General features: G+C 42.3%; 1 protein-coding gene across 20 annotated transcripts in view; it reads right to left on the bottom strand.

Moving 5' to 3' along the window:
* The window catches only part of LOC309696882 (ERC protein 2), a 162,488-nt gene that overhangs the window by 89,259 nt on the left and 55,299 nt on the right, over positions 1 to 17,930 (bottom strand). For 19 of the 20 annotated variants that reach the window (XR_014273688.1, XR_014273689.1, XR_014273690.1 and 16 more), the window contains 3 exons: positions 14,750 to 14,938; positions 10,244 to 10,285; positions 9,714 to 9,907 (listed from right to left, as the gene is read on the bottom strand). Coding sequence is in view for 16 of the 20 variants with exons in the window: in XM_082518367.1 (XP_082374493.1) it covers positions 9,714 to 9,907; positions 10,244 to 10,285; positions 14,750 to 14,938 (425 nt within the window). In the remaining 4 variants the exon portion in view is untranslated. Of the gene's footprint in view, positions 1 to 5,016; positions 6,136 to 9,713; positions 9,908 to 10,243; positions 10,286 to 14,749; positions 14,939 to 17,930 lie in introns of those variants that run through there. The other variant, XM_082518374.1, reaches the window with a different exon arrangement.

Genomic DNA, 17,930 nt, shown 5'->3' with positions numbered 1-17,930 from the left:
TCTCTGGCTTGCATCTTTAAAAAAAATGTTTTTAATCACCATCTTGTTGATTTTATGAGTTTTTATCATTTTTATGAGTTGGGTTTGAAAAGTGACGCTGGACAGACCCGGTGCACCTAAACGCGTAGTGAGGGTGTGCTGGGAACGTCTAGCAGAGGCCCCAGTCCGCGAGATCTTCAACGCACACCTCCGGCAGAGCTTCAACAGGATTCCAAGGGAGACTGGGGACATCGAGTCCGAATGGACCATGTTCAGCGTCTCCATTGCCGAAACTGCTGCATTGAGCTGTGGCCGCAAGGTGGTTGGTGCCTGCCGTGGTGGTAATCCCCGAACCAAATGGTGGACACCAGAGGTGAAGGGAGCCACCAGGCTGAAGAAGGAGTCCTATTGGGCTTGGTTAGCCTGTGGGACTCCGGAGGCAGCCGACAGGTATCGACAGGCCAAGCGGAATGCGGCTCGGGCAGTGGCTGAAGCAAAAACTCTGGTGTGGGAGGAGTTCGGAGAGGCCATGGAAAAAGACTTTTGGACTGCCTCGAAGAGATTCTGGCAAACCATCAGGCGTCTCAGGAGGGGAAAGCGGTGCTCTACCTGCACTGTGTATAGTGCTGGCGGAGCGCTGCTGACTTCGTCTGAGAAAATTGTCAGGCGGTGGAAGGAATACTTCGAGGACCTCCTTAATCCCACTGACACGTCTTCCGAGGAGGAAGCAGAGTCTGGGGATGAGGGGAATGACCCGCCAATTTCCGGGGGCGAGGTCACTGAGGCAGTTAAACAACTCCTTGGTGGCAGAGCCCCTGGTGTTGATGAGGTCCGCCCCGAGTTCCTGAAGGCTCTGGACGTTGTAGGGCTGTCCTGGTTGACACGTCTCTGCAATGTTGCGTGGAGATCAGGGGCAGTACCCCTGGACTGGCAGACCGGGGTGGTGGTCCCCATCTTTAAGAAGGGGGACCGGAGGGTGTGTTCCAACTACAGGGGGATCACACTCCTCAGCCTCCTGCCAGGGTGCTGGAAAGGAGAGTTCGTCCGCTAGTCGAACCTCGGATACAGGAGGAACAATGCGGTTTTCGTCCTGGTCGCGGAACACTGGACCAGCTCTTTATCCTCTCGAGGATACTTGAGGGTGCATGGGAGTTTGCCCAACCAGTCTACATGTGTTTTGTGGACTTGGAGAAGGCATTCGACCGTGTCCCTCGGGGTGTCCTGTGGGAGGTGTTGCGGGAGTATGGGGTGTCTGGCCCATTGCTACGGGCCATTCGATCCCTATACAACCGTTGTAAGAGCTTGGTTCGCATTGCCGGCAATAAGTCGGACTCGTCCCGGTGGGTGATGGGCTCCGCCAGGGCTGCCCTTTGTCTCCGGTTCGGTTCATAATTTTTATGGACAGGATTTCTAGGCGCAGCCAAGTGGTGGAGGGCTTTCGCTTTGGTGGCCTCAGAATCTCATCTCTGCTTTGATGTGGTTCTGTTGGCTTCATCGGGTGAGGGCCTCCAGCTCGCACTGGAACAGTTCGCAGCCGAGTGTGAAGCAGCGGGAATGAGGATCAGCACCTCCAAATCTGAGGCCATGGTTCTCAGCCGAAAAAGAGTGCCCACTCCGGGTCGGGGATGAGTTCCTGCCCCAAGTGGAGGAGTTCAAGTATCTCGGGGTCTTGTTCGCGAGTTTGGGAGAAGGGAGCCGGAGATCGACAGATGGATTGGTGCGGTGGCTGCAGTGATGCGGACGCTGCACCGGTCCGTCGTGGTGAAGAGGGAGCTGAGTGTAAAAGCGAAGCTCTCAATTTACCGGTCGATCTACGTCCCTACCCTCACCTATGGCCACGAGCTGTGGGTAGTGACCGAAAGAACGAGATCGCGGATACAAGCGGCAGAAATGAGCTTCCTCCGAAGGGTGGCTGGCCTCTCCCTTAGAGATAGGGTGAGAAGTTCGGCCATCCGGGAGGGGCTCAGAGTAGAGCCGCTGCTGCTCCACATCGAAAGGAGCCAGCTGAGGTGGTTCGGGCATCTGACAAGGATGCCCCCTGGGCGCCTCCTGGGTGAGGTGTTCCGGGCATGTCCCACCGGGAGGAGGCCCCGGGGCAGACCCAGGACACGCTGGAGAGATTACATCTCTCGGCTGGCCTGGGAACGCCTTGGTGATCCCCCGGATAAGCTGGAGGAGGTGGCTGGGGAGAGGGAGGTCTGGACCTCTTTGCTTAGGCTGCTGCCCCCGCGACCCGGCCCCGGACAAAGCGGATGAAGATGGATGGATGGTTTGAAAAGTGCTGCATAAATAAGGAGTATTATTAAATTCTCTTAAGAAGCACAACGTGCACACAGGTATTTTCACACGCGCACGTATGTACACTGAAAGGAGGAGAAGAAGAATCTGTTTATCCTCTGATCTTTGATGTCTCTGTGTGTTTTTAGAAGCTTGCAGGCATGTCCATGGAGAGCTATCTTGCCATGAGGGCATATCAGTTATCAGACAAAGCTGCTACTGGCACAGGTGTATAAACCAGCAGACACGCTGGTCCTGTTTGATAGCTGATATACCCCCATCAGCCCATCGGTGCAAAAATTTAATAAGGATTCTGACCTGAGCGAAGGCGAACGAGAGCACGAGGAGTGTGCAAAGAAGCAGAAGGGCTGGGTCGCATGCGAGTGGAAAATATGAGAAGGAACAGTGATTTGTTGATTAACGAAATGAGTAAATTCTGCAGGGAAACAGTATTTTATTGTGGTGACATTTCTTTGAAAGATGAAGTGTGAGAGAGAAAGCAGTGTGAATAAGTCCAGCCATTTCCTAAACCGAGCGTAATAAGTAATTTTTCACATTTCCTTTTGCTTCTTCCACCTGGAGCTCTCCACACATCCACCTTCCAACATAAGCAGCTCCACTTTATTTCTGGATGTCACCAGAGAGCTTGTTTTTCCCCTCGTATATCTCTTCTTACATATTTATATAGCCCTTTCTTTATTTCAGTTTTTCCATTATCACTTTGATATTTTTGCTTGATGTTTGCCTTGTATTTCTTCTGTAGGAATAAAAACATAAAAACTAATCAGTAATCCTCCTTGTTGATCTACTGATGTCCCTCTTTAGGATAGCTGCTGAGTGGCCAGTAGGAAGCAGCTGTGGTCATAGTGGGTTCTTACAAAATCTGATTGTGGTCAATTGTGAATATAGAGTCATTTCCCATGTAAATATAGGTTAAAAGAAGCAGCAACTTTTAAAGAACAAAACAAACAGATTGCTATCTTTCCCTTCACAACACTTAATTCTTACTCTCTCGTTTCTTTGAATAAACCGCCGAGTGGAACAAAATCCTCAGATTTCAAGTAGACAGGGACACGCTGGCACAGTCACGGCTCAGGGTTGTACAATATATTGAATAACAGACAGATATGATCTGAAGTAAAAACATTTTCTAACTAATGTAAAAACTGAAGGAATACAGAGAAGACAAATAGAAGAAAATGAAAACACGGTGCGAGTTAACTGGGAGACACAGATGCTATCTGAGATTATAATGCCATTTTCAACTTCTCTCATATTTTGTCTTTGTGCGTGTGAGTGTGTGTGCGTGTGTGTGTGTGAGAGTGTGTGTGAGAGTGTGAGTGTGTGTGTGAGAGTGTGTGCGTGTGTGTGTGTGTGTGATGGGGTCCAAGAAAGAAAGAAAGCAGTACAGTTTATACGTTTACATTTTTAAATTTGAATATGTGCATTTTACTCCACTGAACACAACTATTCCCTGTGTGTGTCAGAAAATAGTCCTCTTCTACTGTGGGTTTATCTCGCTTACAGAACTGTGAAAAAGTACTAATTTCTTTATACTGTATGTTACTGCAAAGGAGCCGGAGTTTCTTATTATTTTTAAGGTGCTCTTGAACAATTATTCCCCAGGCCAGTGAGGTTTTTCTTTATTTTTTTAGTTCAGCCTGGACAGTTTGTGCCTGACCTACAAAAACACCAAAAACACAATCTGACAGATACAAAATAGTATTTTTGCACCAACAAGGTGTTTCCCAAACAGCTATTAGCCAAACACCTGCCATATCTCAGCATGGTGTTTGACATGCTCTCGCCTTAAGAAAAGTGAGGAAACTGGTCAAGCAGAGGACAAAAGAAGGAGTGGTACATGTGAAAAATATCTACAGCAGATGAACAGTATCTGATAGTCATGTCCTTAAAAAAAGAGGGAAAATCCAGCAAAAATCAGCAGACTTGACATGGGACCTGTGAGATGCTCTGGCCCTTCATTTGATCCATCTACTGTTCGCCAAAGCCTCATCAGAAATAGTCTCAGTGGAAGGGTGGCTGTCAATAAGCCATACTTAAGGAAGGGAAACAAGGAGGAAACACTGAGGTATGCCAGATTACACAAGAACTGGGATGAAAATCAGTGGCAGCAACTTGATTGATTGGTAATTTATTTCAACATGTGAACAATATACAAGTACATTTAGAAAAGAAATGAGAGAAAAAAAAATATACTATACAAATTACATACAAAAAAACATTCTGATTAATTTACATGTTGAAAGGGAGTGGGAAGAAGTATACACTTATTTAATCCCACCCCTGTCCCATAAATTATCAGTGAATATTTAGTCAGCTTCCTTACTGATATAATTTGTAATAAAAATAGTGAACAGATTTCTGATATACTATATACTATAATATCACATCATGAATTTTTTGTTTGTTTGTTTTTAAATAGAGACATTCACTTAATTTAAATATTTTCCTTTTCTTTATAGATCGAGAAGATCATATTTTTATAACTCTTTTTGAACAGTTTTATGTTTGGACATTGCTTTAATTCCATATTCAGTTTGTTCCATAGTTTCACTCCTTGAACAGAAACACAAAAGCCTTTTCTTGTAGTACGTACCTTCATTGTTTTGAAGTTACAAAAACCCCTTAAATTATAACTTCCTTCTTTAAAAAAAACCATACTCTGAATATTACCTGGCAGTTCTTTATTTTTTGCTTTGAATAGAATTTGTGCTGTTTGGAATTTCACTATATCGTCAATTTTCAATATTTCAGACTGCAAAAATAGTGAGTTTGTATGTTCCCTATAACCTGCATTGTGGATGATTCGAATTGCTTTCTTTTGAAGAGTAAAAAGTGAATGTAATGTGGTTTTATAGTTATTGCCCCAGACCTCTGCACAATAGCTTAAGTATGGTGAAACCAGTGAACAGTAGAGAATATGAAGTGATGTTCTGTCGAATACCTGTTTTGCCTTGTTTAGTACTGCAATGCTTCGTGATACTTTGGAATGAATATATCTTACGTGAGCTCTCCAGTTAAGTTTTTCATCTATTATTACCCCCAGAAATTTATTTTCACTGACTCTTTCAATATCAACACCATTTATTTGAATCTTTGCATTTGTATTTAAACTACTATTTCCAAATAACATAAGTTTAGATTTATTCAAATTTAATGATAATTTGTTTTTATCAAGCCAGAACTTCACTTTACTTATTTCATTAGTCATATCCTCCAATAAATTCTGCAGATCATCACCAGAGCAAAAAATGTTTGTATCGTCAGCAAAGAGAACCATTTTTAATACTTTGGACACTTTACAGATGTCGTTAATGTACAAGTTGAAGAATTTTGGACCCAAAACTGACCCTTGGGGTACACCACAAGCAATGTCCATACATAAGGAGCAACCACCATTTATTTTCACAAACTGCTTTCTGTCACTTAAATAACTCCGGACCCAATCTAAAACTACCCCTCTGACACCATAACGTTCCAGTTTTCTTATTAATATATCATGATCTATAGTGTCAAATGCCTTTGTCAAGTCTATGAATAACCCAGCCACATATTGCTTTTTGTCTATGGAATTTGTGTGATTAATCCAAATGTGATATTTTCTGCTCAAGTTTTCATCAGTATGTATGGAGAAGGTCAGGAAAGAGGTACAACAGTGAGGGATTATTGTACATCTGTGAAACATGGTGGAGGCTCTGTCATGGTTGGGAGCAGCTTTTCAAACAGTGGTGTTGGGGTTGTAGTCAAAATTGATGAAATTATGAACCATCAGGTTTTGATCCACCGTGCATCTGGAAAGCATCTGATTGGCAACAGGTTCATGATCCTGAAAACACTGACAATGCAGTAAAAGCATACCTGGATAGGAAAAAACACAATGGAGCTCAATCAGTCATGATCTGGCCTCCCCAGAGTGTAGACCTCAACATTACAGAAGCCGTGTGCGATCATCTTGACAGAAAACAGAACAAAAGGCAGAAACATCCAAAGAAGAGCTTTGAATGTCCTTCAGAAATATTCCTGGAGACTACGAAAGAGTTCAGACTGTTTTGAAAAAGCAGTCAAACCAAATACTGACGTTCAAGCTTGTTAGAACTATATAATTGCCTTATGTACTGTATTTCAATGTAGAGTAATCACTGCACCTAATTCCCATTTTCTTGACAAAATATCAAGACATGAGGGGTGGCTCAAGATTTCTTCACAGTGCTGAATATTTCATCTATTTAACAGTAAGTTTCAGGTCAAAATCATTGTTTAAAACCCACACCTGCATTAGAAAAGCCGACTGTTTACAAACATATCAATGAATAATTATTAGAAGCAGAGGTAATGTGTGTATCAGCACCTGGAGTTTGATTATGTTCACAGTAATGCAGCCAAAAATGACATGCATGTGTTTATGTGTGCGCATGTATTTGTTTGTCATCCTTTCCTTACATCTTGACTCGACAATCTCACTTTAGACTCACACACATAAACACAAACACACACATACGAACACACACGGACTCCCTTTTCCTGCAGCCCTCCCTCACATACCACAGTTCTTACATCGTCAGTAGCTGTGGTACTGTGAGACTGGATGGCTGATTTATTTTTCAAGTTTAGCCCCCAAATTTTAAAAGTATGGGGCTGTCCAAGCATCAAGAAAACCATACAACATAATTCCAACAATTAATATTATAAGTTTATGAGTGAAGGAGGCAAGAAGGAAAGGAGAAGAATTAAGGCTTTATGTTTCTGCCACAATTTATTCCTAAAATTTGTGAAGCTGCATACACTCCAGTTCAGTGTTTCTTCTTTGACATCATGTTGAAAGTTAATTAAAACCTCGTGTATTTTAATTCCCACAAGTTGTTCTTAACTTCCAAGTATGTCAGTCCTAAAAAATGTTTGGGGGGGTTTCTTGTTTTGTTTTGTTTTTTAGTCCATCACACACAGACGAACTGCTTGAAGAGATCTATAACCGCGAGAGATCTATTTAACAAATCCGTCAGAATTAGTACGACATGCTGATACGTTCCACAAAGCCTGTTCAATGTCACTGATTACTTTGGCAGATTAGCTTTACGTCTACTGTACACTAACAACAGTAAATAAAACGTCACCCATAAACTACCCTAATGTTATCACTGATGACTTAGAGTAGATCACTAAGCAATCAACAAGCTGCGAGTGAGACTCCCCTGTGCTGGAAGGTATTTATTACAATGGCCTGTTAGCTCCATCCATCTTTGACTCTCTTTGCTTCACTGCCAACTGGATGAGAAAGTGTCTATTTCCTCATCTGTTCTCCCTCTCCATTCAGATAGTGGTTAATAGGTCATCTGACTGACTTCCAACAGAAACACTCTGATTAAAAAGACATTCATCCTCTGCCCAGATAAGCTACATTCCGCATGCTCTGCAACAGAAGTCCAATCAGCACACAGACACTCGTCCGCCCATGCGTTCATATAACACGTGTGCAGAAACACATATGCAAAGATTCTTCTGTTTCTGTTTAATGTCTTTGTTAAATCAAAAAGTACACTGAGAACTAACACGATTTGTTGCCCCACAATTTTCTATAGCAGACACACATGCTAACAACTACTGTACAAACAACTATTCTGTGTGTGTTCATAGCAACTCTGCAGGACTACAATGGGCCTTGATCTCACAGGCCGGCTTGCATGTGACCTCTGACCTGTGCATGCCAACCAGAGGTGAGGGTTCGTGCTGATAGGAGGGACTGGCTGACACTAATGAGACAGCGGGACCAAATAAGATGGATGAGCTGAGGGGAAAAGGAACTGTTCCAACGATCCAAAACGTTTGCGGCCCAGAAATCGCTGCACACCCACATGCACGGACACTGCACATGCACCAAGTACGATGAGCATGCGTATGACCAGGTCATGAAAGTTGCAAGTGAATGACAGAAAAATGTAAACAAAACAAAAATATCCATTCTTGCAGAGATGCACGGAAAAACAGAGTAGAGTTTGTGAACAAATTCTGTAGGAGCTACTGCTTTCCTATTACTTGATGCTTAGGAGTTCCCACAGAGTTTGAGTCAGCGCATGGTTTCCATGCCAGAGCAGCCAGTCTGTAAAATGGGTAATGAATGAGGCAGGAAACTGTTGGATCCAGAACATACAGCTCATGCAAACTGATTCCAAGCCATTCAGAACCAGAACAAGTGTTAACACACCTGATGAAGCCAATGTGTGTGAAAAATGATTGTTTTCATATTTTTTTAAACTCATGCCCCAACTTTGCAACCCGTGATCCACCAAAAGACTGATTCACTATTAATCTACATATACAGACACACGCCTAAATACCACTTTAAATATCACATTTCAAACTCAAAAGCATTCTCTGTACACATTTCTGTGCTTCTTTTTCACCCACACACACACACACACACACACACACACACACACACACACACTGTATGAAATAAATATGCAGACAAACACTAACATACTGTACTTCTGCCTTGGCACTAAGCAACTACTCATTTGGGTACATATACACACCATGCCAATCCATAAATCAGATGATAATTGAGTAGCACTGTGCCAGTAATAAACAGAGTAGTATAAACATCCAGTGTCTGGGCTGGATACAAAAACCTCCCACTGGCATGCCGCTGGCTGCCTGCCTGGCAAACTCAAAGGCTCACTCACATACACACACAAACACTGTCACAGGATGCATTGACAGTAGTCAAAAGTAATGCAAAGACATTTATATAAACACACATATGGATAATTTGATATGAGAAAACACAGATGACCGCACTGATGACAGGATTGAAATGTGTGCAAAGAAGATTTGCAGACGTCAACACGAAAGAGAAGCTATATGTCTCCACAGGAAGCATATAAAATCTCTCATTGTGTTATTACTGTGACAGGAATGAAGACCATAAATGGATTATGCATTTACTGCCCCAACGAGACAGTTAAATCTAAGCTTCCTGAGGCTCAGATACAGTCAGTTCCCCCAATTTCCAACTTTATACCTGAGAAAATTTAAAAGGAGCCAGCAACCACAGCATGATGTCAACGTAATGATCATGGGCAGTGTGAGCAGTATTATGACGGTGGGGTTAGCGGGCACACTAAATATCTACTTACCCATGTCTGCAGACATTGACAGATAAAAACAAATAATAAGACATTAAGCCAAATGATTAGACTGATATTTAAACAGGTCACATTCATTTTCTGGACTGATTACATCAGGCCAAAAGAATGGCAACATAAAAGTGGTTTCAAGTGCTAGGACGACTCAATCTAGACAGTTTATATTTCATGGATTACCCCTTTATAAATACAGCACGTAGGAATGAGCCGAGGCCTTACAAAGATCCGGTTACACTCTAAGAACACACAATTTCTGACTTGTTACGAAACTGACTGAATTCCTTAAACCCTCACCTTTCAAGATCAGAGATTTTTTTCTCCTTGCAGGATTTGTCCATCTCGGCATCCTTTAAAGCTCCCATCAGCCTCTCCACTTCAGCTTGTGACTTCCTGGATTCCTCTCTGTAGCGGCCAACTTCCTGCTCTAGGACCCTCAGACGATCTGTGATATCCGGACACATCTTGACTGCTTCCTCTGTAGTTTGGATCTTTGAGTATATATGTTTGTGTAAGCATTGGGGGGTGAGAATGGATTCATTAGGTACAAACACAACCATGTGTGAACTGCTACCTAGACAGCATGAAAGCATTTGAAATATTCTCCACGTTGACCACTTCAGATCATTGTCAGACGTAGCTAAACACTCACACTTAGGCTTCCTAACACTTTACGGTTCATTACCAAAGAACAGGTTCAGATAAATAGAAAAACATTTCAATTCTTTTATTATAAGCATATTAATATAGCTGAGCCTTAACCTATTAGCGCTGTTAGCCTAGCATGTAATATGCTAACAGCTAGCACTAACAAAAAAAGAACCTACCGTGGGGCTCACTGCCGGTGGCCCGTCTACTTTGGTTTTCACCTAGTTAAAAAAAGAAATTGTAGATAAACAAATAAACCTTGTGACATCCTGCAGGACTAAATCATTGGCACTGATAATTATACAAGAGCAGGTGTGTTATCATCTTGCATGAACCGAAAAGGAAAAGGTAAGTCAGGCCTGAATTCTAGGTTACAATTCATAATTTAGCTGCCTGCTTTTCTGTGGTTGGCTTCTATCAGTTCCCTCCTCAGGGCATCTTTCATGTAGAGCTAGGAGTTCATTATCATTATAAAATTACATACTTGCTCTGTTTTGGCTGCGATTTTATGAGACCACCAAACATCTCAATTCTTTTCAAAATAAATGCTGAAAGAAAAAAAGAAAGAACACAGTTATGCTGATCAAACCATTCTCTGAGAAAAATATCCCAAAGGAAGTTTCTAACCTAGAATTATCTTTCTCTGTGTTTCTGCTTTTTTCTCCTGGTCTTTACCTCTCTCTGTCTACTGTGTTTGTGAAGGTTATTTAACTTGTTGAGACAGCTGAGGCCACTCGTTTAAACATCATCAAGTGAATGTGCACAAACACTTGTGCGCGCGCACACACACAGACACACAGCCATGTTTCATCCACTTCAGAGTATATTACGTTTACTTCCACCTACTGCCAACAGTTCCCCTCACGCTAACCTCAACCACTACTCAACCAAAAACTAACCATATCTTAATCCTAACCAAGTCATCATACTCAAATTTAATGACCTCTGTTATTTTGGCATGCGCTTCACCTCCCAGAGGAAGTAAGGTCGACACAATGTAACTCAGCCTTTTTCATCTGGCAGGCGGGTCTGCACCCTACCCTTTCATTAACGTCACCTCTTGTGCTCCAATGTGTTATTTTTTCAGTGGAATCCCATTCAACACTTATTATATAAAAGAGGTTATTGCTATGATAATTATTTTCATCCAGACAAGCTGTCAGTGCTTAGGTAAGTTTGTGCTGAGGGATTTATTTAACATCTATTCATTAGCCCAAGCTTTTAGCCTCAGTACAATTTACATTCTATTTATTTAGCTCCTAGTTTGACCATTTTTAGACAACGTTCACGTTACCGTTTCTTCTCGGCAAATACAGACAATATTAGAGCTTAACATCAGTTATGTTGAGCTATTTTAAATGCATATAACATTACAGTGCTTATATAAAGTCTGTACTTTTAGTTTACTATTCTACTTTTTTATGAGTGATTTTTTAACAAACTAACTTTAAACTGTTACTTATTAGCCTGAGTAGATCAGCAGTTTGTTAAATCCTCAGACCATGCCAGATTCAGAGTCATTTAAATTACCTTTCTTCCCTATTCTGATGCTCAGCTTGAACTTCAGCAGGTGATCTGGAGTTGCTACCATGTTATTGGCTCATTATGATTATAATGAGAATATTCTCAGGTCCACATAAGCCTATGACGGTACATAAAGTTCATGACTTGTCACTATGCTTGTGCTGACTATCAAGGATCTTGGCAACGGCTCGTCCTTCCCTCGTTGCTGCTACATGAGGCTGAAAACACTCATTCATGTACATCAATCCACATCTTTCCCAGCCCAAAATGCTTTAGGCCTAAGTGGACCAGAGCATGCTATTTTCTTTCACTAGAGCACACAGACAAGTGTGGAAACCAGTGGCTGAGAGGATGGTAGGTCTAAAAGGAATTTGTAATATTATGAGAGGGGAAAGGCCAGAAAAGATACAATTACATGTACAGTCAAATTCTTATTATCATTCCTGGAAATGTCTCTTGGGTGTAAATATTTCAAAATATGTTAAATATGTGTAGCCACCAGACTCTGTGCTGAGTTTTTAAACACCTGGCCAAAGACTACCCAGCAACACTGAGTCTGACATGACAGCATATGACATTTGCCTGGTTTGAAAAGAAAAACGTGTCTTTTGAATAAGAGTCAAGTCTTTTAAGGTGTGGTGCTGCCTTGAAGATTTTAGCCAGCCCGCTCTGAAAAGGTCACTGCCTTCCCCGAGGTTCTTTCCTTTGAAGAGCTGGTGTTTAGTTCTAGAAGTCCTTTAATAAGCTTGGAATCAACAAATACTGTTTTATGGGAAGAGGATGAGGATGCACTTAAGCCAACAGAGCCCTGAGGTCACGATAAAAAGCTCCGCTAACAGCTTGACTGAGTCAATAATACCAGCATCTGCAGATACTGTCAGTGGACCACTGTGTGTACATGACCTGATGACAAACACAAACTCTGCAGCTGCTTGAGAAGCAAATCATATTTGTCCTACGAGAAAAAAATTTTTTTCTCCATCTTTGGAGGTCTTGGTGTTTGTCAGGTTGAAATAAAATGATGTAACCATGTAAAAAGCATTTAATGCGCAGCATGTGAAGGATGCTTATATTAACAAAAACAAAAGACCCTCCAAAATCGTTGTGACTCCACCTATTAGAAGCAAATACAACAAATGCAAATTTGGCCACTATTCCCGTGAAGGTCCCTGTGCACCTGTCGAGTCTCCTCAGGCTCCTGAAGAACATAATCTCTGGGGTTTGTGGTTAACCAAAGCGGTCATAAGAAGTGATGATCCTTGATCGAGGGCGGGCCAGTTGCACACAGAGGTTTATGTTTGGTCCCTGTGCATAGTGAAATTGCAAATGGTCAGAACCAACAGAACTGGGTTTCCCTGTAGCACATAAGGAGACAAGCATGAAGGGCACAGTAGAGAAATTGAAATCAGACAAAGTTTTTTACTTTTTAATGGAGGAATCACAAAACCATTTTATTGCACTTAGTACACTCCTCCATTGATCGATCCATTGCTCCATCCTCCATTCATCCACCTATCCATCTTTTTTCTGCTGGATCTGACTACCAGTCTAAGCAGAGAAGCCCAGACCTCCCTCTCTCTGACCACCTCCTCCGTCACTTATAGAGTGACATCAAGCCAGCTGAGTGAACTGAGCGTGTACTGTGTCGGCCCTGGAGCCTCCTCCCAGTGGGTTACCAGTGCCCTACCCTGGAGTTAGGCCCAAGCAAATGGGGGACTAGCTTATCAGCGAGAGTCTGGTGGTCAAACCTTAGCCCTTCAGGCCAGCCCTCCTGTGGACCCACACAACACAGAAGGGTCTATCAAGTTCTGTGGTATGTGGGTGGCAAAGGCAGAGGCCTTGGCAGTCCAATCACCGATTACTGGACCTAGTAGTATTCAACTTTTATTCAAATTTTAAGCATACAATGACGAAATATTCAATACAAACGCCCAGCTTTTATTAGTGCATTCAAACTAGACAGGGAGAGCAAGCTGCCATAAAAAGCTTTGCACTGATCTGACTGAGTCAGAGCAAGAACTGACACAACAAAGTGTAGCGTTTAACACTGGATTTAAATTGTTAATTAAATGTTGTCGCAATTTGATAACTTTGCCATACAAAACCTTGGAGCACAGCTTTTACGATGCCTAGAATTTGTTAAGTAAAAGCAGCAGTCAGCAGACGTCTCTGCGCTGAAGGACTCATGAAGGAGTGGTAGATAAGTTTGATCAGGATCTAATCAAGCGCCAACATAATTCCCCAGTGACCTCCCAAATACTTATAGCATAGCCTGTCCTGTGCCACAGCGCTACAGGATCAACAACACCGCCGCATTTAAATGCACGCAGACACAAACAGCAGACGTATCGACAGTTGCTTTTGTGCTGGCATGCAGGGACATGCCGACAGAGACACACGCATGTATACAGGTACACAACCGTCATCGGTCTTTTTGAAGAATCTCTAAGTTTACATAACAGATTTGATTGCTGCGGAGTACACAAAACAGTCTAATTATGGCAGCACTTCTGCCACAGTGCGAATCTGTTTGCTACAAAAAGTTATTGAGCTGCTGCCACTTTCATGTGGTGCGGCATCAACATCCAAGAAGATATCATTTCACAGGAATGAGATGTGTGTACGCTTATTATGAGTATAAAAGAAAACATTCTCATAAATTCTGGCAGGACAGGGGTCTGTCCTGGCTTGTAAGCCTAGGAGAAGAAAGAAGGAGAGAAAAAAGATTGCAAGGCCCTCGACTTGGCACCCGCACAGGGATACAGGATCTCTCAGATCCATAAATCACTCTCTCTTAATTCATCCTTTTATCCCGTGGGACAAAGTGCAGGCAGGCCCTCTGCTAGGAAGTTGCTAACTATATTGTTGATGCTCACGGGGAGGTAATAATGTGGAATTACTCTTATTGTAAACGTTAGCATAGTAAGTACAAGGTACAGGAAGCATATTACAAGCACAACAAACATATAGTGGTTGTACTGATGGCTGTATGTCTGCAGTCCACACACATAACAGACCACCTCTCTTGTGTGTTCACAGTGCCTGTGTTCAATGACTGCAAAACCATTTTTGCGCAAAATGTAAGAGCCATGCATACTGCACATACATTTGTATTTTCTATTATCTAAACATCAATAGATAATACTTGAGTCCACACTGACCTCTGCATCTGGTCTCTGGTTCTGGGATGGGCTGGGGTTACCGAGCTGGTTCTGAGGCTGTTTCTGGGGGTGCATGACTGACAGTTTGTCTTTTAATTCGTGGTTCTCCTTTCTCAGCTGCTCCAGCTCCTCCAGCCGAACCCTGTCCTCCCGGTCCTTTTGTTCCCAGAGGTTTTCAATCACTCGCTCCTGAGACAGTGAGAAAGTATAAGAAGGTAAAATAAAAACTGATTTGGCAAGTATACGTAGGAATAAGAAAAAATCTGCACAAAAGTATGTTCATTACACGAAGCAGAAACGACATGAAATAAATCAGTTTTCCATCCATTGTGCAAAGGATTACCAGCCCTGTGCCATTATAATTTTTTCCTATCATTATCGGCAGTATCTTGCCGAATAGGATCTCCAACATTCTTTACAAAGTGTGGCCAAAGACAAACTCATAAATGCCCACCATAAATAATACTGCTATAAATAATCGCAGTGACACAAAGGGATGGGAGCCAAGTAGAACAGAAAGAGGAGGAAGGAAGAGAAGGGCTGAGGGACAGACAGATTTACTGTGGGTGAATTAGGCAGTATTGTAGATCACTCTCTAACAACCACACCGCCTGCTGATAAACCGAGCTGCAATGTCACAAACATCATTTGCTCCTTTCTCTAATCACGTTGGACAGCAGGACAACAGCTCTGGCCTTAAACCAAGTCCACCACATGGGAGGTTGAGCAAGGTGTGCGTGTTAAAGTGAATGTGTGCGTGTTTAGGTGTGGACTGAAATGATTACCAGGGTGTTTATTCAGGTGTTTATTTAGGCGCAGAGCACAGCTCAGCAATGAGACTTTACGACGTGGGTAATTGGACAAATACTGCACTAACTAGCCCTGGCACAGTACATCACTACACGGAGAGGGCAAGGGAGAGAGACTGCTTGGCTAACAGGTCCTGACTCTGCCCACTTTATGAATATCTAGGATGTCTGGGGCTTAGAGAAAGACACCAGGGTATGATAATAAATCTGGCTCTATGAGGCCCAAGTGTACTGCACACATAAACAACAGAAAACACACATATGACATCACAGACAAGCACACATACATGCACTACAGAGCAGTGCTCAGCATGGGCACAGTGCCCCAGCCTGTTAATTAGAACCACAGCAGTGTGGCTAGTGACTGGCTCCAAGAGCAGGTTTGTGACAGAGTTTGTGATCAGCAAGACACACACTCGTGCTCGTAAACACATTACACACGCCCTGTGTTGACCACAAAGTCTGAAAAGCTTGCCAGCATTCTCCTCATCACAGCTGAATAATATGTAGGCTGCATCAGAAGTGGTTTCTGGGTAAACAAATGGGCCGGCGCAGAAGAGGGATTTACAGTTTATTGTGCCATTATGCAAGGCTATGTGCAACGAAAACAAATGCTGGTGCTAAAAGACCATTTTAAGTGAAAACATCTATGTGCTGTGTCGCTCTGTGTGCTGCGAATACACTGGAACCCTCATTAACCAGCTTCTAATCTATTAACAGACAAAATGTGTGAGCTTACTGTAAACCCTTCTTGATTGAATAGATACAATCAAAGGCTGCAGGTCAATTAAATAACAATCAAGGAAATAACAGAGATAAACAAGAACACATACAGAGAGAGGAAAAGGAAGTCAGACACTCCTGTATTTGATTCCACTTAGGCTGGTTTTCACATTATCGGTGTCTAAACAGACTGCCTGAAAGATAATTCCACAGTGACACTTACTATATGAGCTAAAACTCTTTGAAATCTGTACAATCGCATGCAGGACTCCAAGTTTTGCTCCTGCAAGCCAAGAGAAATATATAACAGCAAATGCAAAGGCTCAAATGCTCAGTGGCAGAGGTACAAACGTGGCATCCACTGCATAACAGTGCAGTACAGCTGGACATTCACAACTGTCCTAACTGTGAACTCTTAACCAGCAGCCAGTGCCAACGAAATGTAAACCAGTATCGATCTTTAAGCCTGCTGTGCAAACAAACATGTAAATGGGAACCATTTCTTAGCCTCCAGCGCCAAGATGATAATTCTTTAGCCTATAGTAACAACACATGTGAGCTAGCAACAACTTTAAACATGCAACAAAGCGAGGAGAGACGGAGTCCGTCTGAAATCAAGCCAGTCACTTCAAGACAGAATGTATATACTGCTAGACCAGGATGTGACATCTCCATGGTGATGCTGTGTAAAGCAATTCACATCAAACTCTTTCTTTGTTGAAGCAGGTCTGCAGTTAAAGATCGCTGGCACCATTAAACCATGACTGCAAATCCATAAACAAATCACTAAAGATTTGTGTAGACAAGAAAAATAACACCATTATTCAATGCAATCATTTGCTTCAGTTTCTCAGCTTCTTTACAGGAACGTCTTTGCCCTGGAAGAGCGTTAACTCAATGTGTAAAGATTTAAACATAAAAAAGAAAAGAAGCACATCGGCCAGCAAGGTGATTTTCCTGTGAGTGGCAGCAGGCTTGCTCTGTGCTGGTGAGCTTCATGGTGACCAGCTGCTCTCTCATATTTCAAAAAAAACAACAGACAATAAGTGTTTACAACGAACATCCAGCCCATCTATTTCCCATGTGGAGTAAGTCTGTTTGGTTGACCTTGGATCACATGGCAGCTGTTAAGCACAATGATTATGTCTACACTGAATCCTCCTATTCATGTAGACACATGCAATACTGTCTTAATTAACTGCTTTATTTGTTGTGTTATTGTATACACAAATCTGAGTCTTATGTTGGAGCATTACAGATCTTCATTGGGCCCAATTATTGTGTTTATTTGTCTGTACAGTTGTCCTTTCTTATTTTATCTGAAGGCCTTTATTGTGATAGAAAGCTTAAAGAGAAGAGGAGGAGAGAAACTGAGGATGCACCATCGGATACAAACCTAATATTAGAATAACACTCAGCAAGTACTGACTACATCCCACTGAGACTTTACATCGCATGGCATGTGCACAGTATGTTTGACTTCTTCTCTGTGCATAGCTTTGTTATCTGTTATTGCATTTCTATTCCATGTATTTGCCCAGCACTGTTTTTTCTCCTTTCCTTATTAAAACTAACATTTTTCACTCTGCCTTCACCCTTGCATTCCTTGACCTCTCCCCCCATTAATTCTAAGGCCACCTCTACCATCG

The sequence above is a fragment of the Aulonocara stuartgranti genome (assembly GCF_965226115.1).
Source record: "Aulonocara stuartgranti genome assembly, chromosome: 20".
Classification (NCBI taxonomy): domain Eukaryota; kingdom Metazoa; phylum Chordata; class Actinopteri; order Cichliformes; family Cichlidae; genus Aulonocara; species Aulonocara stuartgranti.
Note: the sequence above shows the minus strand (reverse complement) of the source record. Positions and strands in the feature narration are given on the sequence as shown.